This window comes from Hemiscyllium ocellatum, chromosome 8 (assembly GCF_020745735.1).
Source record: "Hemiscyllium ocellatum isolate sHemOce1 chromosome 8, sHemOce1.pat.X.cur, whole genome shotgun sequence".
NCBI lineage: Eukaryota > Metazoa > Chordata > Chondrichthyes > Orectolobiformes > Hemiscylliidae > Hemiscyllium > Hemiscyllium ocellatum.
Window position 1 is genome coordinate 117524558 of NC_083408.1, and position 21628 is coordinate 117546185.

The window sequence follows — 21628 nt, forward strand, 5'->3', positions numbered from 1 at the left end:
TCACACATAAAGTTTTACCACATTCAATAACAAATTCAGAGCAGGAATTGCAACACGTTTTCCTGTTCCTATAGCCTTGCCAATAATCACACTGATACTATGGAATATACAATGGCATGAACTCCAGCTCCTTTTCAGCTCATAAAGTAAGATTCCAACAGCCTCTAAACTAAGCCAAACAATTGGAGTTTGAACCTTGGCTATCTTTTCCATGTCATTAACCCTTAGTCTTTCTCCCAGGCCTGGTGTTTATAACATACCGCTCAGCATATTCCACACAGTGGAGAAAGTAAGGACTACAGATGCTGGAGATCAGAGCTGAAAAATGTGTTGCTGGAAAAATGCAGCAGGTCAGGCAGCATCCAAGGAGCAGGAGAATCGACGTTTCGGGCATAAGCCCTTATTTAGGATTCCTGAAGAAGGGCTTATGCCTGAAACGTCGATTCTCCTGCTCCTTGGATGCTGCCTGACCTGCTGCGCTTTTCCAGCAACACATTTTTCATATTCCACACAGTGTTTGAAGAGTGAGCTTGTCTACTGCCTCTGAGTTAGAAGATTCTGGATTCAAGCCTCCCTTGAATTGATAAGAGGATAACAACCCCAGCGCTGAATGAGTGCTCCACTGTTTTTTGATGAACTCCAGAACCGAGGGCCTGTCTCTGCTGTCAAATGGATGCAAAAGGTGCTGGTTCACTGTTGGAAGAAGAGTAGGTGAGCTCATCAGAGTCCTCTGGCCAACGTTTATCCCTCAATCGACCTCATTGTTCTCTCGTTGCTGTGTGCAAATTGTTAGCAATGTTTTCCTACATTGCAATGACAATCAGAGAGGATGCCTTGAGGTGCAGTGGTAGTTTCCCTACCTTTGGCCAAGAATATCCAGGTTCAAGTCCCATCTCCCTAGTAGGTGTCATAATGTGTCTGAATAGGTCAATTAAATAGATACAAAGGCACACATTTATGTTCAAATACCTGGAAAAAGAAGGGTCAGGTTTGTACTTTGGATTTTGCACCCTTAACACAATGACAAGTTTTCTGTTAACTTAAAGTTTCATCATTGATAATGATGGCACTTAAGATGTAAAGATGTAAAAAGAAATGCAGTTCTGAATTACAGACCTAATCTCTCTCTTGGATCCCAATAGAAACTAGGAGCTGCAGTAAGCTATTTAGCCCTTTCAGCCAGCTCCACTGTTCAATATGATCATGGCTGGTCATCAAACTCAGTATCCTGTTCCCTCCTTTATCCCATTTACTTTGATCCCTTCAGTCAGAAGAATAACAGTATATCTAACTCCTTGAAAACATTCAATGTTTTGATGTCCACTGCTTCCGGTGTCAGGGAATACCACAGCCCTCTGGTTCCAACATCTGCTATTTTCAAATAAAAATAGTTTTATCCAAAGGTCACCTGAACACTTTCTTTCTCTACAAATAATTCTTGAGCTGCTGAATGTATCTAGTTTTTTACGTTTCTCATAATACCTTGTACCTATATTGTGCTTTTAATATGGTAAAACATTCTGAAGTATTTTACAGGGACATTATGAAAAGTGATGCATACTGTACAACATAAGGTGAATTCAGGGAAGTTAGCCTTGATCATCAAGATGGACCAGAGCTAGTGTTTGTGAAGATTGTTTTAAGGAAAAAAAGATTAAGTGGTGAGGTAAAAGGGTTCAGGGAAGGCATTCCACAGCTCAGGGCCAGAGCAGCTGAAGGATCTTAAATCGTGGAAGTCAGAATTAGAGGGGCACAGCTATCAGACAGTAAGGCAAAGGAGATAGACATTTGAAGAGTTGAAGCCAATGTAGCCAAAAGAAAAGACAATTTTAAAATCGAGGTTTGAGTAAGGTCATTGATAGATTTCCGGTATGACCGCTTTTTTGCGTTTGATTCTCTGCATCTCCTGAAAGAACAGAGCACGGACAATGGAAATTCACCAGGATTTTTAAAAAAATCTCCTGGAGTATAGGAGTGCTGACTGGGCCAGCATTTGTTGCCTACCAATAGTTGCCTTTGAGAAAATGATGAGCTTGAATCTTCTGTAGGGTGCAGAAGTCCCAGTGTTTTTGCCCTCCCTGGTTATCAATGCCTGTAATATCTGAGTATCATACACTGAATCAGTCATAGCCATAACTGCAAATGTGTTGCTGGTCAAAGCACAGCAGGCCAGGCAGCATCTCAGGAATAGAGAATTCGACGTTTCGAGCATAAGCCCTTCATCAGGAATAAGCTTTGAGAACGTGGCTGAAGAGCTTCTGTGCAGAGGAGATGACCTGGGGGGTGCAGTGAGAGAGGGACTCACTGAAATCCTTGTAGAGGGAGGAAGAGAGCTTCTTCAAGGAAGGCATCCTTGTAAGAGGATTCGCAGTAGGTTAAAATCTTCGAGTAAAAAATGAGGTCTGCAGATGCTGGGGATCACAGCTGCAAATGTGTTGCTGGTCAAAGCACAGCAGGCCAGGCAGCATCTCAGGAATAGAGAATTCGACTTTTCGAGCATAAGCCCTTCATCAGTCATAGCCATAACCCCAGAGACATGTTCAGGGGTGACTTTGCCACCAGAATGAGATCAACAGACCATCCATGTCTGGGATACAGAACATCTCTGAGCAAGATTCTGAAAGTGATTAGAATCAATGTCAATTCATGGGGCATTCTTTCTGTTGACCATACGGCATGGATGTGAGTAGTCAGGAAGGATGGAGAAGGATACAAGACATGACAATGTCGGAAAATAGAGCCTGCTAGAAGAAATGTAATATTTAGGAACAAGAGTCTTCCAGCCTGCTCCATAAGGTCAGGGCTGATTGGGCTATGGTCTAAGCTCCACTTTCCTGACTATGTCCCATAACCCTGGTTTCTCTCTAACCCAATCTGGAATAGATATAAAGATGCAGCCTCCGTTACCTTCTCAGGAAGAGAATTGTGCACTCTAAAAAACTCTAAAGGGAGACGTCGTATCCCTAAAACACGATCCCCCGTTTTAGTCTGCTCACGAGAAGAAACATCCTCTAGGTATCCAACCTCCTCAGGGTCTTGTGTTTTAATCTCATATTTCTAAACTGCAAAAGATATAGCCCAAACCATTCAATTTGCCTCATAAGATAAGCCCTTCATCTCAGGCAAGAGTTGAATTAACCTTCTACGAAGTATTATTAAAATCATTATATTTTCTTAAATTAGGAGACCAAAAACACGCACAGTACCCCAGATAAGCTCACCGATGCCCCGCAGAGCTGGAGTAAATCTTCCCTATTTAAATATTCTATCTCCTTGCAGCAAGCAATGTTTGTTGGACATGCAGGCTAACTTTTTTGGATTCATGTATCAGGACACCGAGATCCAGCCTCTGGATCCAATAGTTTTCCCTTGGTGTGACAACTGGTCTAGGTTTGCTCCCCTCTCACTTCCACTGAATTTTCAAATAGTTTAGAAAAGTTTTCAAAATCTTCTGCTGTGAAGCCAGTCACCCGGCCAAAGCCTCCAGCATTTCTTTACCGTCCATTATCCAAGAGAACAAAAACATCATTCAATGTCAGGCCAACTGTGAAATGTGCTGCCATTTCTGTATTGAGTTAAATAAAACTCACACAACACCAGGTTATAGTCCAACAGGCTTGTTTGAAAGTACAAGGTTTTCAGTACTGCTCCTTTGTCAGATTTTACTATAAATTCTGTGTCCTATGATCTTGCCCCACTAGCTACCTGATAAAGGAGCAGCGGTCCAAAAGTTTGGACTTTCAAATAAACCTGTTGGACTATAACCTGATCTTGTGTGATTTTTAACTTTGGAGAAAGTGAGGACTGCAGATGCTGGAGATCAGAGCTGAAAAATGTGTTGCTGGAAAAGCACAGCAGGTCAGGCAGCATCATGACTTCTGAAATGGATAGTGGATGATCTAGAAATGTCATACATGCCAGACTCAGTCCAACGACTCCTGAGATGGATAGATGGCAGAAACTCTCCTGATTGTCGAAGTTGTATTCAGCAAGCTGAGAAAATAACTTCCATCGTTTGTCAGCTTCAAAGCCAAGTTCCCAATTTCCTCTTCACTTTTCCTTCTCCAGGGATCCACCAGAGGGAGCCTTGAGGTGGCCAGACCTGATGACCAGCCACTCCCCCTGCTGGGAAACAAGGCTTAGTGCAGCACCTGCGTGCAGTGGCCCCTGCTGGCCGAAAGGGAGCGGTGCAGTTTCCGTATAGCAGCGCCGCCTGCTGGTGAGTAGACGGTGGTGCAGCGGGAGCCCCGCCCCCTGGCGGTGGCGTGCCGGTGGTGCAGTCTTCCCCGGCTTGTGATTCAAAGCCGGAGAATGGGGCTGCGGCCGGGGCTGCTCCTGGGGCCGGGGACCGGGGTCCGGGGGAGGGGGAGAAATAACCGCGGGAGGAGAACGAGGAGATACAGGACTGAGCAACATCCCCGTGAGTCACTTCCCCGCCGCTGCCTGGGAATGAGGTGAAGTGGCTCCGTCATTCCAGCGGCATCCAGGCTCCATAGCTCAGTGGTTAGAGCACTGGTCTTGTAAACCAGGGGTCGCGAGTTCGATCCTCGCTGGGGCCTTACTGGACTTTTACCCCTCAGTTAAAGCTCCACAGAAGGAGGGGAACATTTTAAAACCCCCTAAAATAGGACAGTCTTCATTCTGGATTGAAATACGTTCACCTCACAACCCTCACAGCCTCCTTTGACCTGGCTCATAACTAGGAAGGGTGTAGAGGGATGGGGTGCTGGCAAATGGCACTAGACTAGATTACTTACAGTGTGGAAACAGGCCCTTCGACCCAACAAGTCCATACCGACCCGCCGAAGCGTATACCACCCGGACCCATACTCCTACATTTACCCCTTCACCTAACACTACGGGCAATTTAGCATGGACATTTCACCTAACCATTTTTGGATGGTGGATATCTGGTCAGCATGGACGAGTTGGACCGAAGGGCTTTTGCCCGAAACGTTGATTTCGCTGCTCGTTGGATGCTGCCTGAACTGCTGTGCTCTTCCAGCACCACTGATCCAGAAGTTGGACCGAACGGTCTGTTTCCGTGCTGTACATCTCTATGACTTTATGACTATGTTCTCCAGCCTTGGCTTGTTTTGTTTATTTCACTTGCCACCCTCTATCACCAGCCACCATGGCCTGGAATTCCTTCCTTAAACCTCCTCTGTCTCGCTTAAAGCCTACCCAAATTAACTCAATTTTAGGGTCTCCCGCCCTTAATATCATTGCTGGTTTATAAATTTTCATTTGCCTCACTCTTCCCTATCTCTATAACTTACTGTAGCTCGACAACTGGAGCTGCAGGATGTGGCAGATGGAGTTCAACCTGGAAAAAGATCAAATTTGTATGTTGAATACAAACTTAAAGGCAGGATCCTTGGCAGTGTGGAGGAACAGCAGGATCTTGGGGTCCATGTACAAAGATCCCTCAAAGTTGGCACCCAAGTTGATAGGGTTGTTAAGAAGGCATATGGTGTTTTGGGTTTCATTAATAGGGGGATTGAGTTTTAGAGTCAAAGGTTTTGCTGCAGCTCTATAAAACCCTGGTTAGACTACACTTGGAATATTTTGTCCAGTTCTGGTCGCTTTACTATATGTGGAAGCTTTAGAGAGGGTACAGAGGAGATTTACCAGATGCTGCCTGGACTGGAGGGCTTGCCTTATGAAGAAAGGTTGAGTGACCTGGGGCTTTTCACACTGGAGAGAGAAGGAAGAGAGGTGTACAAGGTAATGAGAGGCATAGGTAGAATAGATAGCCAGAGACATTTCCCCAGGGCAGAAATGGCTGTCACGAAGGTCGTAATTTTAAGGTGACTGGAGGAAGGTATAGGGGAAATGTCAGAGGTAAGTTCTTTACACAGAGAGTGGTGGGTGTGTGGAATGCATTGCCAGTGGTGGGAGCAGAGTCAGAGACATTAGGGACATTTAAGCGACTGCTAGACAAGTACACGGATGGCAGTAAATTGAGGGATGCATAGGTTAGGTTGATCCTAGATTAAGATAAATGCTCAGCCCAACATCGTGGGCTGAAGAGTCTGTACTATGCTCTACTGTTCGATGTTCTAACTCTTTGAGATCTCTGCACTGGTGTAATTCTAGCTTGTGAACTGCTGATTTTAACCACCACCATAGACGCCCATACCTTCAACCACCCAGGCCCTCAATTTTGGAACAAAAGCAGAAATTGTTGGAAAAACTCAGCAAATCTGGCAGTATCTGTGGGGAGAAATCCGAGTTAACCCTTCTCCAAATACAAATTTTAGACATTTCTCTCCTAATTTAAGAGGCTCTTTTTGATTAAAATGCTAAAATCGAGGTGGAAGTGAGAGCCAGTGTTCATCAGCAAACACAGTCATATGTAAATTGGATTTAGTTGAAATTGTTTTGGTTGGAGTCACAGTTTCTGCAAAGGAATATTGTCAAAAATTGGGAGCTGGAATATAATGTGGAGAAATGTGAGGTGATGCACTTTGATAGGAAGAATAGAGGAGCAAATACTGCAGAAAACTACAGTTCAGAATTTGGTAGCCCTTGTGCATAGTTGAGAGCCTGGTGGTAATATCACTAGACAATTAAACTGGTAATGTTCTAGGCTTGAATCCTGCCCTGGTGGAATTTTTTCTTCACTTGTGGGATGTGGGCATTGCTGGCTGACCAGCATTTATTGCCAGTCCCTAGTTGCTCTTGAGAATGGAGTGTTGAACCATTGCAGTCTACCTGCTGCAGACTGACCCATAATACCATTAGAGAGGGAATTCCAGGGTATTCAAACAGCGACTGTGAAGAATCCCCACAGTGTAGAAATAGGCCTTTGGCCTAACAAGTCCACACCGACCCTCTGAAGAGTAACCCACCCAGAAAGACAATGTTGGGCAACTTCCAAACAGAAAGTCAGCCAAGGCTGGAATCAAACCTGGATCCCTGCCCAGGCAGCGGTGTCACCACTGAGCCACCGTGCCAATCCGTACAGGTAAAGGACATTAAGGTTAAAAACAAGTCAAAAATAATCTAATTCCTGCCTACAATTTTACCAAGAAGCATCTTTATAATCCTGGTTAAATCAGGAAGTGAGTACCAATCACATCCAGCTTTCCACATTAAAATGGCAAGGAATGGTGATTGGCTTGGAGGGGATCTTGAATCCAATAAATATCTGGAATTAAGAATCTGATGATGACTGTGAGATGATTTTTGGAAAATCCCATCTGGATCCGTAGCTGGTCTGGCCAACATGTGATTGCAGACCCACAGTGATGGGCTCTGGGCAATTACAAATGTGTAATAAGTGCTGGCCTGGCCAGTGATACCCACATTATGTGAATAAATGGATTAAAAATCACAAAATGCTAACCCACAAATTCAGCAGGCAATAGGGAAGGCAAATGCTATGTTGGCCTTTACAGGTCAATCTGCTATAACGTGACAGTTACATTTCTTGCGCTATAGAAAGTCGCTATATCCATTCCGTAGAGAGTTTGCGTTATCCAAACAGCATCCACAATTAATTAATCACATTATAGCAAATTTACTTTAAGGAATCTCATGTTAAAGCAGAATGACCTGTACTTAAAAGGGAATGGAATGGGAAGTCACCAGTTAGATCCCAGCTGGAATACTGTGAAGAGTTATGATTCTCTTATCTCAAAAAGTTGAATTGCCATTGAAGACAGTCCAGGGAAGATTCACTCGACTGACCCTGGAGATGCAGGGATTATGTTATGAGGAGAGGGTGAGTAAGCTGGGCCTGTGCTCATTGGAGTTTAGAAAAGTGAGAGATGACCCTCATTTCTTCAGGGACTTGACAGGGGAGATATGCCAATAGATTCCCTACAGTGTGGAAACAGGCCCTTCAGCCCAACAGGTCCACACCAATCCTCCAATGAGTAACCCACCCAGACCCATTCCCCCATCCTTTTACTCTGCATTTTACCCTTGACCAACAAATCCCTGAAAACTACTGGCAATTTAGCATGGCCAATTAAGCTAAACTGTGGGAGAAAAGCAGAGCCCCAGGCACGGGGACAACATGCACACTCCACACAGACAGGTGCCCAAAGCCGGAATCAAATGCAGGTTCTTGGTGCCGTGAGGCAGCAGTGCTAACCACCAAGCCACCCCATGTTTGGGATGCTGTGGGGTGGGGGTGGGGTGGGGGGTTGTTTTCCCCTTGTGCAGAACCAGGGCATAATCTCTGAGTAAAGGGTACAATTGGGACAGAGAAGAGGAGTTTCATTTCTTAGAGGCTGGATTGTTAAGTGTATTCAAGACTGAGACAGATGTATTTTTAATCAGCATGGGAATGTTAGGGTACTCAGGAAAAGGCAAGAAAATGGAGTGGAGGATTATGGCAGCAGAGTGAGACACTTCACCTGGAGCTCCTCCATTCTTTCTGTTAGGTCTCATTGTTTTCTCTCTTTTAGATAAATTCTCTTACACTGTGGGTGAGTTCTGCTGGACAAAGGGCAATAATTTGTACAGAATTTACAGTGAAGAAGCAGCATTAATTGGAGCAGTACAAATTTGCGAGGTGAAAAACCAGCAGATATTGTTAGAGTAAATGCTCCCTCTAAATTGTATGGTCGCAGAACAACATGAAAATTCTGTAGTAGTCTGCGAACAAGATCGTTCCCCCTTTAAGCTACCACAAGTTGGTGATAACGTACAATATTCAAAGGAGCTTTGTTTTTAAACATGTTTTCTTTCTGGGATGTAGGTGAAGTATGTTCCGTATTTATGACCCCTTCAGAAGGTGGGGGTGAGCTGCATTCTTGACCCGCTGCAGTCCATGTGCTGTGGGTTGACCCACAATGCCCTTCGAGAGGATATTCCAGGATTTTGACCCAGTGACACTGAAGGAACAGCAACATATTTCCAAGTCAGGGATGGAACTTGCAGGGGGTGGTGTTTCCATGTATCTGCTGCCTTGTACCCGCTCTCTCCCAGAAAACAATTATAGGGTAAGTTGGTCATGGCCACGTGTGGAAATTTGATAGAATTATTCAAAACCCGAAATTTTCGATATATACTGTGCTTCCACTAGTAGACCTGTCAGTAACCAGGGAATGTGTGGATCATTGGCAAAATAACCAGAGTGAAGATTAGGAAACTTTCTTTACAGGAGAGAGAGAGAGAGAGAGAACCTGCACAGTTACTGCCTTTGATGTTTCAATTAATGTCTTGCTGGACATCGGAGTGCATCTGGGAAAATTAACAAACAGTGAGATCCACAACTGATCTTGGAGGAACTGTTGGGCAAAGTTCACAGCACAGAATCAGATAAGTTAATTGTTGTTTTAAGTGTGGCCTACAGAGAATCTGCAGTGCTGAGTAGGGTGGGTTCTTTCTTGATTATATGTTATATTAAAGAGGTTTACAAAATTATGAGGGGCATGGATAGGGTAAATAGGCAAAATCTTTTCCCTGGGGTCGGGGAATCCAGAACTAGAGGACATAGGTTTAGGGTGAGAGGGAAAAGATATAAAAGAGACCTACGGGGCAACTTTTTCACACAGAGGGTGGTACAGGTATGGAATGAGCTGCATAGGAAGTGGTGGAGGCTGGTACAATGCATCATTTAAGAGGCATTTTGATGGGTATATGAATAGGAAGGGTTTGAAGGGATATGGGCCTGATGCTGGCAGGTGGGACTAGATTGGGTTGGGATATCTGGTCGGCATGGACAGGTTGGACCAAAGGGTCTGTTTCCATGCTGTACATCTTTATGACTATGACTCTATGGTGAGTTGTGATCATGTGGATAAATGTGAGGTTATCCATTTGGTAGCAAAATCAGTTTATTATTTGAAAAGTTACAAATTGAGAAAGGAGAATGTTCAACAAGGTGTCCTTGTGCACTACTGACTGAAACTAAGTGTCTAGATGCAGCAGGCAGGCTAGAAGGCAAACCTTATGGTGGCCTTCATAGCGAGAGGATTCTAGTCCAGGAGCAGGGATGTCTAGAGACCACGCCTGGAGTCTTGTGTGCAGTTTTGATCTCCTGATTTGACGAAGGATGTTCTTGCTACTGAGGGAATGCAGCGAAGGTTTACCAGATGATTCCTGGGATGGCAGGACTGATGCTTGAGGAGAGACTAAGTTGGTTAGGATTGTATTCACTGGAGTTTAGAAAAAGGAGGAATCTCATAGAAACCTATAGAATTCTGTCAGGACTAAACAGATTAGATGCAAGAAGGATGTTCCCAATACTGGGGTGTCCTGGAGTCATAGTCTAAGAATAAGTGATAAACCTTTCGGAACGAGATGAGGAGAAATATCTTCACTCAGAGAGCGGTCAGTCTGTGGAATTCACTGTCGCAGAAAATGGTTGAGGCAAAAATATTGTGTTTTCAAGAAGGAGGGAGCTATAGCTCTTGTGGTGAAAGGGATCATGGGGTACGAGGGGAGAGTGGGATTAGAGTATTGAGCTCAATGAACAATCAGATTATATCGAACAATGGAGCAGGTTCGATGGGCTGAATGGCCTACTTCTTTGTTTCTATGCTTCTATGGAAGGTGCCACCTGAAAGAGTGTTGGGAGCAGATTTGGTTGCAACTTGCACAAAGGAATTGGAGAAATACTTTGAATAAAATTACCATGCAATGGGGGAAAGGTCAGGAGAGTGGGAACAGAGGAATAGTTGGCTAGGAATAATGCAGACATGATGGGCTGAAGGATCTCTGTGTTTATGTTTATGGTTCAATCAGTAAAACTGATGCAGGACTCAATAATTCCACACAACAAACCACAAGTCCATTTACAACTTCCTCGCGGTCTATTGGAATTGATTAGTGCAGGTGAGCAATCTGGTTATGTCCCCCAGTTGTCTCCTGAGAAAGGGCTGCATTATCCTTTGGAAGATTCGGATCTCGGTGTCAAGATGCACATTGCACCATCTCGAGGTCGGAGAGTTCCTGTGTCCATAATTTCATATGTCTGGCCTGGAGCATGTCGGAAGTCAAACCTTTGCAGGAATTTGGACAAAATCACCTTTGCTTCCATCTGGTAAAAAGGATCAAACTTTAATATCAGGGACAATTTTCTAATCACACATTGTGCATGCTAGTTTCATTTTGTCAAACACTTAATATTTGAAAATAAAACACTGGGAATAACACTGTCTATATTTTATATAGAATTGTTGGGTATTATTCAATAACCACAGTGTCTCAAATTAATAATATACATATTATAGAAAACACAACTTGTTACTGAGCTTTTTTGAATTAATTGAGAAGATGCAGGAATCACCGACTTGGCCAGAATTTACTATCCCGAATCTTCCTGAAGAAGGTTCTTTAGTGTTGTTGGAGCTGCCCCCATCCAGGGTAAGTGGGGAGGGTTCCATCACACTCCTGACTTCTGCCTTGTCGATGGTGGACAGGTTTTGGGGAGACCGTTGGCTGAGTTAATTGCCACAGAATTCCAGGACGTTGACAGTGGGAGATTCAGTGATGGTAATACCATTGAATATCAAGGGGCAGTGGTTAGATTGTCTCCTATTGAAAATAGAGAAAGTGAGGTCTGCAGATGCTGGAGATCAGGGCTGAAAATGTGTTGCTGGAAAAGCGCAGCAGGTCAGGCAGCATCCAAGGAACACGAGATTCGACGTTTCGGGCAAAAGCCCTTCTTCAGGTTGAAGAAGGGCTCATGCCCGAAACGTCGAATCTCCTGTTCCTTGGATGCTGCCTGACCTGCTGCGTTTTTCCAGCAACACATTTTCAGCTCTTATTGAAGATGGTCATTGCTTGGCACCCCTGTGGCGTGAATGTTACTTGCCACTTGTCAGCCCAAGCCTGGATATTGTCCACATCTTGCTGCATTTGAACATGGACAGCTTCAGTATCTGAGGAGTCGCAAATGGTGCTAAATATTTGCAATCATCGGCGAACATCCCATTTCTGACCTTAAGATGGAGGGAAGGTCATTGATGAAGCAGCTGAAGATGGCTGGGCCTCGGACACTCCCCTGAGGGACTGCTGCAGAGATGTCCTGGAGCTGAGGTGACTGACCTCCAACAACCACAACCACATTCCTATGTGTCAGGTCTGACTCCAACCAGCAGAGAGTTTGCCCCTGATACCCAATGATTCCAGTTTTGCTAGGGCTCAAATATGGCCTGGATCACGAGGGCTGTCCCTTTCCTCTCCCCTTTGGAATCCAGCTCTTTTGTCCATGTTTGAACCAAGGCTGTAATGAGGTCAGGAGCTGAGTGGCCCTGGCGGAACCCAAGCTGAGCGTCAGAGCAGGTTATAACTGAGCAGATGCTGCTTGATAGCGCTGTTGATGACCCCTTCCAACACTTTACTGAGGATTCAGAGCAGACTGATGGGGCAGTAACTGGCTGCAATGTATCATCAGCCATGACCTCATTGAATGACAGAACAGACTCAATGGGATGAATGGTCTACTTCTGCTCCTCTGTCTTATGGTATTATAATGCCAACTCCACATACAATTAATTTTACTTAGCATATAAATGACATTACCTGTGCAAAAACCTGGCCAAGACAGGAACGCGGCCCTAAAGCGAACGGGAAATAGCAGTAGTAGGGTCTGGAATCAATCAGAATCCATATGTTAGTTGCATCATAACTATTGGATATTGAGTCTCATCAATGGCTTTTACACAAACAATAGGTTTTCAGAATAAAAGCCAAAAAAACTGCAGATACTGTAAATCAGAGACAAAAATATGAATTGCTGGAAAAGCTCAGCAGGTCTGGCAGTGTCTGAGGAAGGGTCACGTGACCTGAAACATTAACTCTGATTTCTCTCCACAGACGCTGCCAGACCTACTGAGCTTTTCCAGTAATTTCTATTTTTGTTTGTGACAGATTTAATGGAATTCAATTTCACAACTGGTTTTGAGAAAAGACAGACTTGGGGATATCTATTGACACTCAGGGCTTCTGTTGAATGAAATATTCTCCAGGTGCACATATTGTTGTGATGTAAAAAACAGCAACACTTACTTTGGAGCATTCGGATGGAATCGCTCAGGGTCAAAGTTCAGAGGGTCATCAAAAAATTTGGCCATTCGGCCCATGATGTAGGTGTTGAACTGAAAGTAACAAACCTCTGTTAGTAAGTGAATGACAAAACTGCTGTTTCAAACTAATTTAATTCAGATAATCCTGGAGCTTGACAGTGCCAGACAGTGGTTCCTAGTTAAATCTAATCAATGAGATATTCTGGAAGGCAGGCTCCTCACTGGACACACCACTGATAAAGATGAAGCATTTTCCATCTCAGCAAATCTGCTTTGGGTTCAGAAACTGCGATGATTCTGAGGTGATGCCCTCTGGTTCTAGACTCTCCCACAAGGGGAAACAACTTCTCATCAACCACCTTGTCACCACCCCCCTTAAAATCTTGAATATTCCAATAAGGTCTCCTCTCATTCTCCAATGACCAAAACCCCCTACTCAACTCAGAAGAACATCCCTCCTGATGCAGGATCAGTCTCATGAACCTTCTCAGCACTGCTTCCAAAGCCAGGATATCTTTCCTTAGATAAGGGCAATAAAACTAACCACAGCTGTGGTCTGGCCAACTCTTTATTTGGTTTTAGCAAAATCTCCCAGTTTTTATACTCTAATCCCCTTGAAATAAAGGCCAACAGTCTATTTGCCTTCCCGAGTATCTGATGAACTTGGACAGTTGCTTTTTGTGATCTATATACTAGTTCTCTCAAATTCCTCTGCTCCGTAGCTTTCTGCAGTCTTTCCCACCAACTTTGACTGATGCACCATAGAATGCATTCTATACAGATGCAGCATGTCTTGGTACGGCCAACGCTCTGCCCAGGACTGTAAGAAGCTACAGAGGATGTGAACACAGCCCAGACCATCACGCAAACCAGCCTTGTCTCCATCTGCACTTCTCGCTGTCTCGGACTGGCAGCCAACATAATCAAAGATCCCCACCCCGATTATAATCTCTTCCAACCTCTTTCATTGGGCAGAAGATACAAAAGATACAGAAGATACACACAGACCAATGGATTCAAGAACAGTACCCACCCGTTTAATCCCCCGCCCACAATCCCTCGATAAAAAGGAAGGAAGTTACTGGGGTTGTAGGGGCTATAGGAACAGGATGGGACATGGTGAGGATGTGCATAAATTGTTGAAACAGCTGAGATGGCTGAGAACATGCACCAAGTGGCACACGTGCGATGTTATGGCTTTATTAGGAAAGTATGAAATACAAAAGCAAGAAAGCTCAGATGAAGCTGCACAAAAGACAAGCTCCCCAACTGCAGCTTTGGCTCCAATTTTGGACACAGCATTAATGGAAGGGATCTATGGGCCTGGTAGGGGGCATCAGTTACATGGGGAGAGTGAGATATTCTCTTTGGAGAAGAGAAAATTGAGGGGAAATCCAATCAACACATTCAAAGTCTCCACAGTTCTGGGCAGAGTTGTTCAAGAGAAACTGTTTCCATTGGGGGGGGGCGGGGGGGGGGGGGGTGCAGATTGAGAGTAGTAAAGGACAAACAGTTGAGGTGATTGGTTAGGATTCAGGGTACAGTTTCCTGATGAAGGGCTGTTGCCAGAAACGTCGATTTTCCTGCTCCTCGGATGCTGTGCTTTTCCAGCACCACTCTAATCTTGACTCTAATCTCCAGCATCTGCAGGACCTACTTCTGCCTAGGATTTAGGGGACACTGATAATGTGGGGGAAACAGTCATCTGAGGCTTTCCAAAGAGGATTGGATAACTATCTGAAGAGAAAAATATTGTAGGGCTGGGGAGGGGTCTCAGTGAATCACTCTCACATAAAACTAGTACACACTGCTGAGGCACCAACATAACTGCTCTATGATTCTCATCTTTAATCGACAAGACATAATCGGGAATAAATGTTACTCCTTTTAACGTATAACTCAACAACTTACAATCACAGAAACCCCGCCAGGGACCTTTATTCCTTCAATGACCATTTCCTGTGACAACCAGCGACTTGTCCCTGGTCCTGGGGGGTACAGCCTCAGAGTCTCCTTTATCACCTGTGAGAAAGGGATCATGACCACAGTCACACCGTTAGAAAACTGAAATGAGGTTTTCAATCACAATCCATTCCTGACAGGGACACAGTTCGGAACCAGGGAGCAAGTGCCACAGGATTTGAATATCAATGCAATGAATTAGGAGGCATCTTGAAAATGTTTCATCAGTGGTGTGCTTAGAGTTTCACTCTGCATCTAACCCCGTACTGTCCCTGTCCTGGGAGTGTTTGATGGGGACAGTGTAGAGGAAGCTTTACTCTGCATCTAACCCCGTGCTGTCCCTGTCCTGGGAGTGTTTGATGGGGACAGTGTAGAGAGAGCTTTACTCTGCATCTAACCCTGTGCCGTCCCTGTCCTGGGAGTGTTTGATGGGGACAGTGTAGAGGGAACTTTACTCTGTATCTAACCCCGAGCTGTCCCTGTCCTGGGAGTGTTTGATGGGGGACAGTGTAGAGGGAGTTTTACTCTGTATCTAACCCGGTGCTGACCCTGTCCTGGGAGTGTTTGATGGGGGACAGTGTAGAGGGAGCTTTACTCTGTATCTAACCCTGTGCTGTCTCTGTCCAGGGAGTGTTTGATGGGGACAGTGTAGAGGGAACTTTACTCTGTATCTAACCCCGAGCTGTCCCTGTCCTGGGAGTGTTTTATGAGGACAGTGTAGAGGGAACTTTACTCTGTATCTAACCCCGAGCTGTCCCTGTCCTGGGAGTGTTTGATGGGGACAGTGTTGATTTCATGAAAAAATAAACTACAAAAAAGTTGCGAGTGATTTGTTCATGGTCTTGAGGATAAGGAGAGGAATGCCGGACAAGAAGTTATAACCTTATCACTAAATATTTGAGGAAGCAATTCTTCACACAACAATTCATGGAAACCTGATGCTGTCTGAGCTGAGAATCAACCGGCTCAATCGGGATTTTCAGAACCGGGATTGGATTGGCTAAAGGGAGATCCTGCAAAGGTGGGTGAATGGGGCTCAGTTTTAGATTAGCTCCAATCTAACTGAATTATGTAACACCTGTGGGTCTGAATGCCCCCTTCCTGTTCCTGTGAGATGGTTTGTGTTATATGCACGTCATAACATGATGTGTTTGGTGCTACGCAAATGCATACAAACCAATCAGAGCTGCACCTGATTCATATACTGCAATCGGCCAATGTCATCAGCAGTAACATCACTCTTCAGCCCAACAACTTCATCCACTTCTGCTTGCAACCTGAAGGAGAGAGAGATCGCATTATCCAGGAACACAGGAGTATCCTGGGGATAAACTTACATTACTATAGTTTCCTTGCAGCTGAGGTTGTTAAGGAGTGATCTGGACAGGATCTTAATGTGGAGGAAATGAGGGGAAATAGGGTGGATCTTCCCCTACAGTGGCAGAGTCTCCAACAAGGAGACTAACTCGGAGGACTGGAGCTCATTGAAGCAAACACAGGGGACGTTTCATCACATGACTCGTGTGAATGTGGCAACGACGTCTGCATGAGATTCGAGGCAGTAAGTCAGTATGAAGATGGAGGATTGTTTGGGAATTGTAGATACTGTAGCTAAGGAGAAAAGGTAAAGATCTGGGATGAAAGAGACAGAGAGTGTGCACCACTTCTTAACTCCTCAATAAAATATTTTAGAAGCTGTTGTAACATTGGAATTGCAGCACCCAATTTTCACACAGCAAACTCCCACAAACAGCAACGGGATTGTGATCAGACCATCTGCTTTTGAGAGCTGTCGGTTTGGAAATGAAGGATAAATATTTGTCAGGACACAGGGGAGAATTGTTCTGTTCTTCTGAAAAATAGTGGCTGTGAGGGGGAATCTTTGACAATGACCCGAGAGGTAGATCGGGCCTTAGTTTAACTTTTCATGCAAAGACACAAGCGCCAACATGACTGTTTGAGAGGTTCAGCCTGGATTATAGGTACAAGCCTCTGGCAGGGACGGAGACTCCCAGATTTCTACCAGAATCACAAAGGGGGGGGTCTCATTTGGCCCATCATCTCTGCATGAGCTGTTTGCATCGGCAAGCTGACATTGCAATTTTCCTGTCTTGTCCCCATATTCTTGCACATTGTTTCTTGTTAAATAATCATGCAATGCTCTCTTCAATCCTTCAGTAGTACCTGCTTCAGGAATGACTGAAGAAGGGTTTATGCCCGAAACGTCGATTCTCCTGTTCCTTGGATGCTGCCTGACCTGCTGTGCTTTTCCAGCAACACATTTTCAGCTCCACATTTCCATAGAGTACATTCCAGAACTGAGTCATCATTTTGTGGAAAAAGTTATATCTCACACTGTGTTGCTTCTTTTGCAAATCACTTTAAATCTGTGCCCTCTCATTCTTTATCCTTTTAAAAGTGGGATCAGTTTCCGTGATCCATTCTATCCAGACTGCTCATCATTTTGAAAATGTTGCTAGATCTCCTCTTAGCCTTCTCCTCTTCGCAAAAACAGTCCCAACTTCTCTAAGCTATGAAGGTTTTCATTCTTAGAATCATTCTTGTAACCTCTTTTTCACCTCCAATGTGTTTACATCTTTTCAATAATGTGGTGCCTATAAATATACACTATACTGAAGTCTAAGTGAAGTCTAACAAGAGGCTTGTACAAGTTCACCACCATCTCCTTCCCCTTCTCTATACTCCTATTAATAAGGCTAAAGATACTGCATGCTTTTATAACTGCTCTCTCCCTTGTCCTGCCACCTCCAATGATGTGTGCATCTAAACACCCAGCTCCCTCTGCTCCTGAACCCTCCTTAGAATTATATCCTCTATTTTACATTGTCCACCAACATTCTTCGACGAAATTGCATCACCTCACATTTATCTATATTAAATCACATTTGCCATTGTGAATCTGCGCAGTTACTGCCTTTGCTGTTTGAATTCATGTCTTGCTGGACATTGGAGTGCTTCTGGGAAAATGAACAAACGGTGAAATCCACAACTGATCCTGGAGGAACCTGTTTGGGAGAAGTCACAGCACAGAGACAGATATGTAAATGGTTTTAAGTGCAGCCTTGAGGCCTTGCTGTAAGTCTGCAGTAGTGGATAGAGTGGGTTCTTTCTTGATTATATATTTTATTCAGGTATGTCTCTTGATTAAACTTAAAAATATAAGTCATAAGTATTAAGTTAGCCTGGGGCAGTGTTTTGTACAGAAATAAGAAGGTGCTATTTTCTGGGTCTGTAGATTGAAAGAAGCAAAAATGGCCCTTAAGTAGGGAGACGCTCTTCATGTCAGATGTGGCAGTTTAGGGAGAGTTTATATGTTACTGAGGATTATATCTGCAATAAATGCCGTTGGTTGCGAATCCTATCAGAGCAAACGGAACAATTGGAGCAACAGTTGGAGGCAATGAGGAATTTACAAGAGCAAGGGGGCATGATGGATGGCAATTATAGGAAGGGGGGAAAGTCACAGATAGAGTCACATAGATAGGTTCACTCCAGGAAAGGTAAGAGAGGTAGGCAGGTAAAGTAGGAATCTTCTGTAGCTATCCCCTTTTCAAAGAAGTATGCTGTTCTGGAAAATGTAGGGGGTGATGGATTCTCAGGGGAATGTAGCACTAACAGCCAAGTTTCTGGTATTGAGACTGGCTGTAATGTAGTGAGGGGTACGTCAGGTTCCAATGACCGATTGTGTTCAGGGACTCTCTAGTCTGAAGCACAGACAGACGTTTCTGTGGCCAGCAGTGAAAAATCAAAATGGTGTGTTGCTTTCCTGTTGGCAGGATCAAGGATGTCTCAGAGAGGGTGCAGCATGTTCTCAAGGGGGAGAGGGGCCAGCAGGAGGTCATTGTATACATTGGAAACACTGACATAGCAAGGGAAAAGGTTGAGATTCTGAAGGGAGAGTAAAGAGTGTTAGGCAGGAATTTAAAAAGGAGGTCCTCATGAGTAGTTAAATCTGGATTACTCCTGGTGCTTTGAGCGAGTGAGGGCAGGAATAGGAGGATAGAGCAGATGAATACTTGGGCTGAGGAGCTGGTGTATGAGAGAAGGATTCACATTTTTGGATCTTTGGAACCTCTTCTGGGTAGAAGTGACCTGTACAAGAAGGATGGCTTGCACCTGAATCGGAAGGGGACTAATATACTGGCAGGGAGATTTGCTCGAGCTGTTACGAGGGTAGTCCATTGCTTGGTTACAGTTTCTCCCGCTCGCCTTTCATTCCAGTCTATCCTGCCCAGCTCTGCTCTTGCCCCAGTGAGATCAGCTCGACGCCAATTGATTTTTCTTACTGTGGGTTGCCCATTGTCATTCTCCATCGTCATCCTGAATCTTACAATGATCACTGTCTCCTAAATCTTCTTCAGGCAAGGCATTTCAAGCCACTGATCGATAACTCTCACTACTGGGCTCTTTTAACTTACACAAAGCCTCTTAATTTACTCTCAAATTGACGTTGTAAAAGATGTACCAATTAGAATTTTGACTGTGAAAAGTTTCCAGATATGCATACTTGACATTCAGTTCCTTTCACTCCCCCCCCCCCCGCCCCAAGTCTCTGCCCCAACTCCCCAGGCCACTCACCCACTGTCCTTACTTTGTTCTTATTTCAGGTTGCCGTGTCAACTCCATGATGACAAAAGCAATCAGGTTGGCTGTTGTCTCTTGACCTGTGAGGAACAAAACACTTGTCAACTGGAACGCTGCTCCAGGAACCAAATATGGGAAGGCTTTGCACAGGGGCAGAAGAGATTGACTAAAATCCTACCAGGGACAAGGGACTTCAGTAACCTCGAGAGATTGGAAAAGTGGCAATTGTTTTCCTTAGAGTAGAGAAGGCTAAAACGAGACTTAACAAAAAGTTTTCAAAATCAGAAAAGATTTTGGTCAAGTCAACAAGGAAACACTATCTCCACTTGCAAGAGAGTCAGAGTTAAATAATTGTCAAAGAATCGAGTTGGCAGCTTGGATCTAGAGAATTGTTAGTGCTTGGAATTTTCTGCTGTAAAGTGCAGTTGAGATTGGGCCATTGAATAGATTCAAAGCTGAGTCAGATGGATTTTTGATCCTCAAGGTAGATGAGTGTTACAGGGCCAGGTGGGAGAGAGGAGCTGAGGTCACAGGCAGACTTGATCTTATTGATTGATGAATTTGGCTCAGGAAGGCTGAATGGTCCGCTTTGGCTCCCAATCCATCCTCGATGTCCTCGTGACTTGAAGGGGAGCTTTACAGCTGAACAGTGGAGGGAATTCGAAGAGATACTGGGAGGGATTACAGGACCAATCTGTTCTCTTTAGGGTGAAAGTTGGAGTAACAAGCCCAGAGAACCCTAGGGTTCTGAGGAAGGGTCACTCAACCCAACACATTAACTCTGGTTTCTCTCCACACATACTGCCAAACTTGCTGAGCTTTTCCAACAACTTCCACTTTTTGTCCCAGAGAACCCTGGATGTCCAAGAATATTCAGAATTAAAAGGAAAAGAGGGACATATAACAATAACAAAGGGAGCAAAGTAAGAGAGGCCCCAGAGTATAGGAAGTGCCAGAGAGGGGGAGAATCTCTCCTAATTAGGAGAGCAAAGATGGGGAGGGGGGAATAAGAAAACACTGGGGAGCAAGATTAGGGAGAATCCCAAGATATTCTACAAATAAATCAAGGAGAGGGGAGGAAAACAACTACATAAAGTGTAGGACAGTCAGAGACCAAATGGGGCATGTAGCTGGAAGATATTGATAAAGTGTTAAATAACTACTTCACATCTGTCTTTACTTGGGAGAACAGGAATGTCATACAGAATTTGAGAAAATGAACTGCGTAGTTCTTGAGCAGATTGATCGTAGAATCCCTAAAGTGTGGAATTAGGCCATTCGGCCCATCACGTCCACGCCAATCCTTCAAAGAGCAACCCGCACAGACCCAACCCCTCACCCTATTCCTGTAACCCTACATTTCCCACGGTAACCTCCCTAGCCTTCATATCCCTGAATGCTATGGGCAATTTAGCATGGCCGATCCACCCCAAACTGCACATCTTTGGACTGTGTAGGGAAACCAGAGCAGACACTCACACAGAAACAGGGAGCATGTGAAAACTCCACACATAAATTGTCAGAGGCTGGTAAGGCAGTAGTGCTAACCACTGTGCCACCCTGATATGAGAAGCAAGGAAGTTTTGGAGGTTTTGGTGAATTTAAAAGTGGGAAAATCCCTAAGTCTGGATGAGTTGTATCCCAGGCTTACAGGGACCCTGACCCAAATATTTAAATTGTCTCTGGCCACAAGGGAGGTGCCAGAGGACTGGAGGAGAGCTAAAATAGTTCTACTTCATCAGAAGGGGCGGTAGATATAGACTGGGGAATTATAGACCAGTGAGTCTCACATCAGTGGTAGGAGAACTATTGGAAAAAGTGGTGAAGGAGAAATTGAATCTCCATTGAGAGAGGCCATGTTTGGTCAGGCAGAGTCAGCCTGGGTTTATCAGGGGGAGGCCATGCCTAACAAATCTGGTGGAATGTTTTCAGGAAGACACCAAGTGTTTGGATGAGGGTGGGCTGTTGATATAAGACCATAAAGAAATAGGAACAGTAGTAGGCCATTCGGCCTCTCAAGCCTGATCTGCCATTCAATAGGATCATGGCTGATCCAACATTCCATATGTCCA

At 44.5% G+C, this 21628-nt stretch overlaps 1 protein-coding gene and 1 non-coding gene across 3 annotated transcripts in view; one reads left to right on the top strand and one right to left on the bottom strand.

Moving 5' to 3' along the window:
- Window positions 1-4486: 4486 nt before the first annotated feature.
- trnat-ugu (transfer RNA threonine (anticodon UGU)) lies at window positions 4487-4559 on the top strand. The gene has a single exon. It is a non-coding gene; the product is annotated as a tRNA-Thr (tRNA).
- A 6108-nt stretch (window positions 4560-10667) lies between these two features.
- LOC132818018 (cholesterol 24-hydroxylase-like) overlaps window positions 10668-21628 on the bottom strand; it is a 51697-nt gene continuing 40736 nt past the window's right edge. Inside the window, exons 10-15 of one of the 2 annotated variants that reach the window (XM_060828608.1) lie at window positions 19564-19636; window positions 16144-16228; window positions 14901-15011; window positions 12973-13061; window positions 12487-12553; window positions 10668-10999 (exon numbers count right to left, since the gene is read on the bottom strand). In XM_060828608.1, coding sequence (XP_060684591.1) covers window positions 10844-10999; window positions 12487-12553; window positions 12973-13061; window positions 14901-15011; window positions 16144-16228; window positions 19564-19636 — 581 coding nt within the window. In that variant the 3' untranslated portion in view covers window positions 10668-10843. The remainder of the gene's footprint in view (window positions 11000-12486; window positions 12554-12972; window positions 13062-14900; window positions 15012-16143; window positions 16229-19563; window positions 19637-21628) is intronic. The other variant, XM_060828609.1, reaches the window with a different exon arrangement.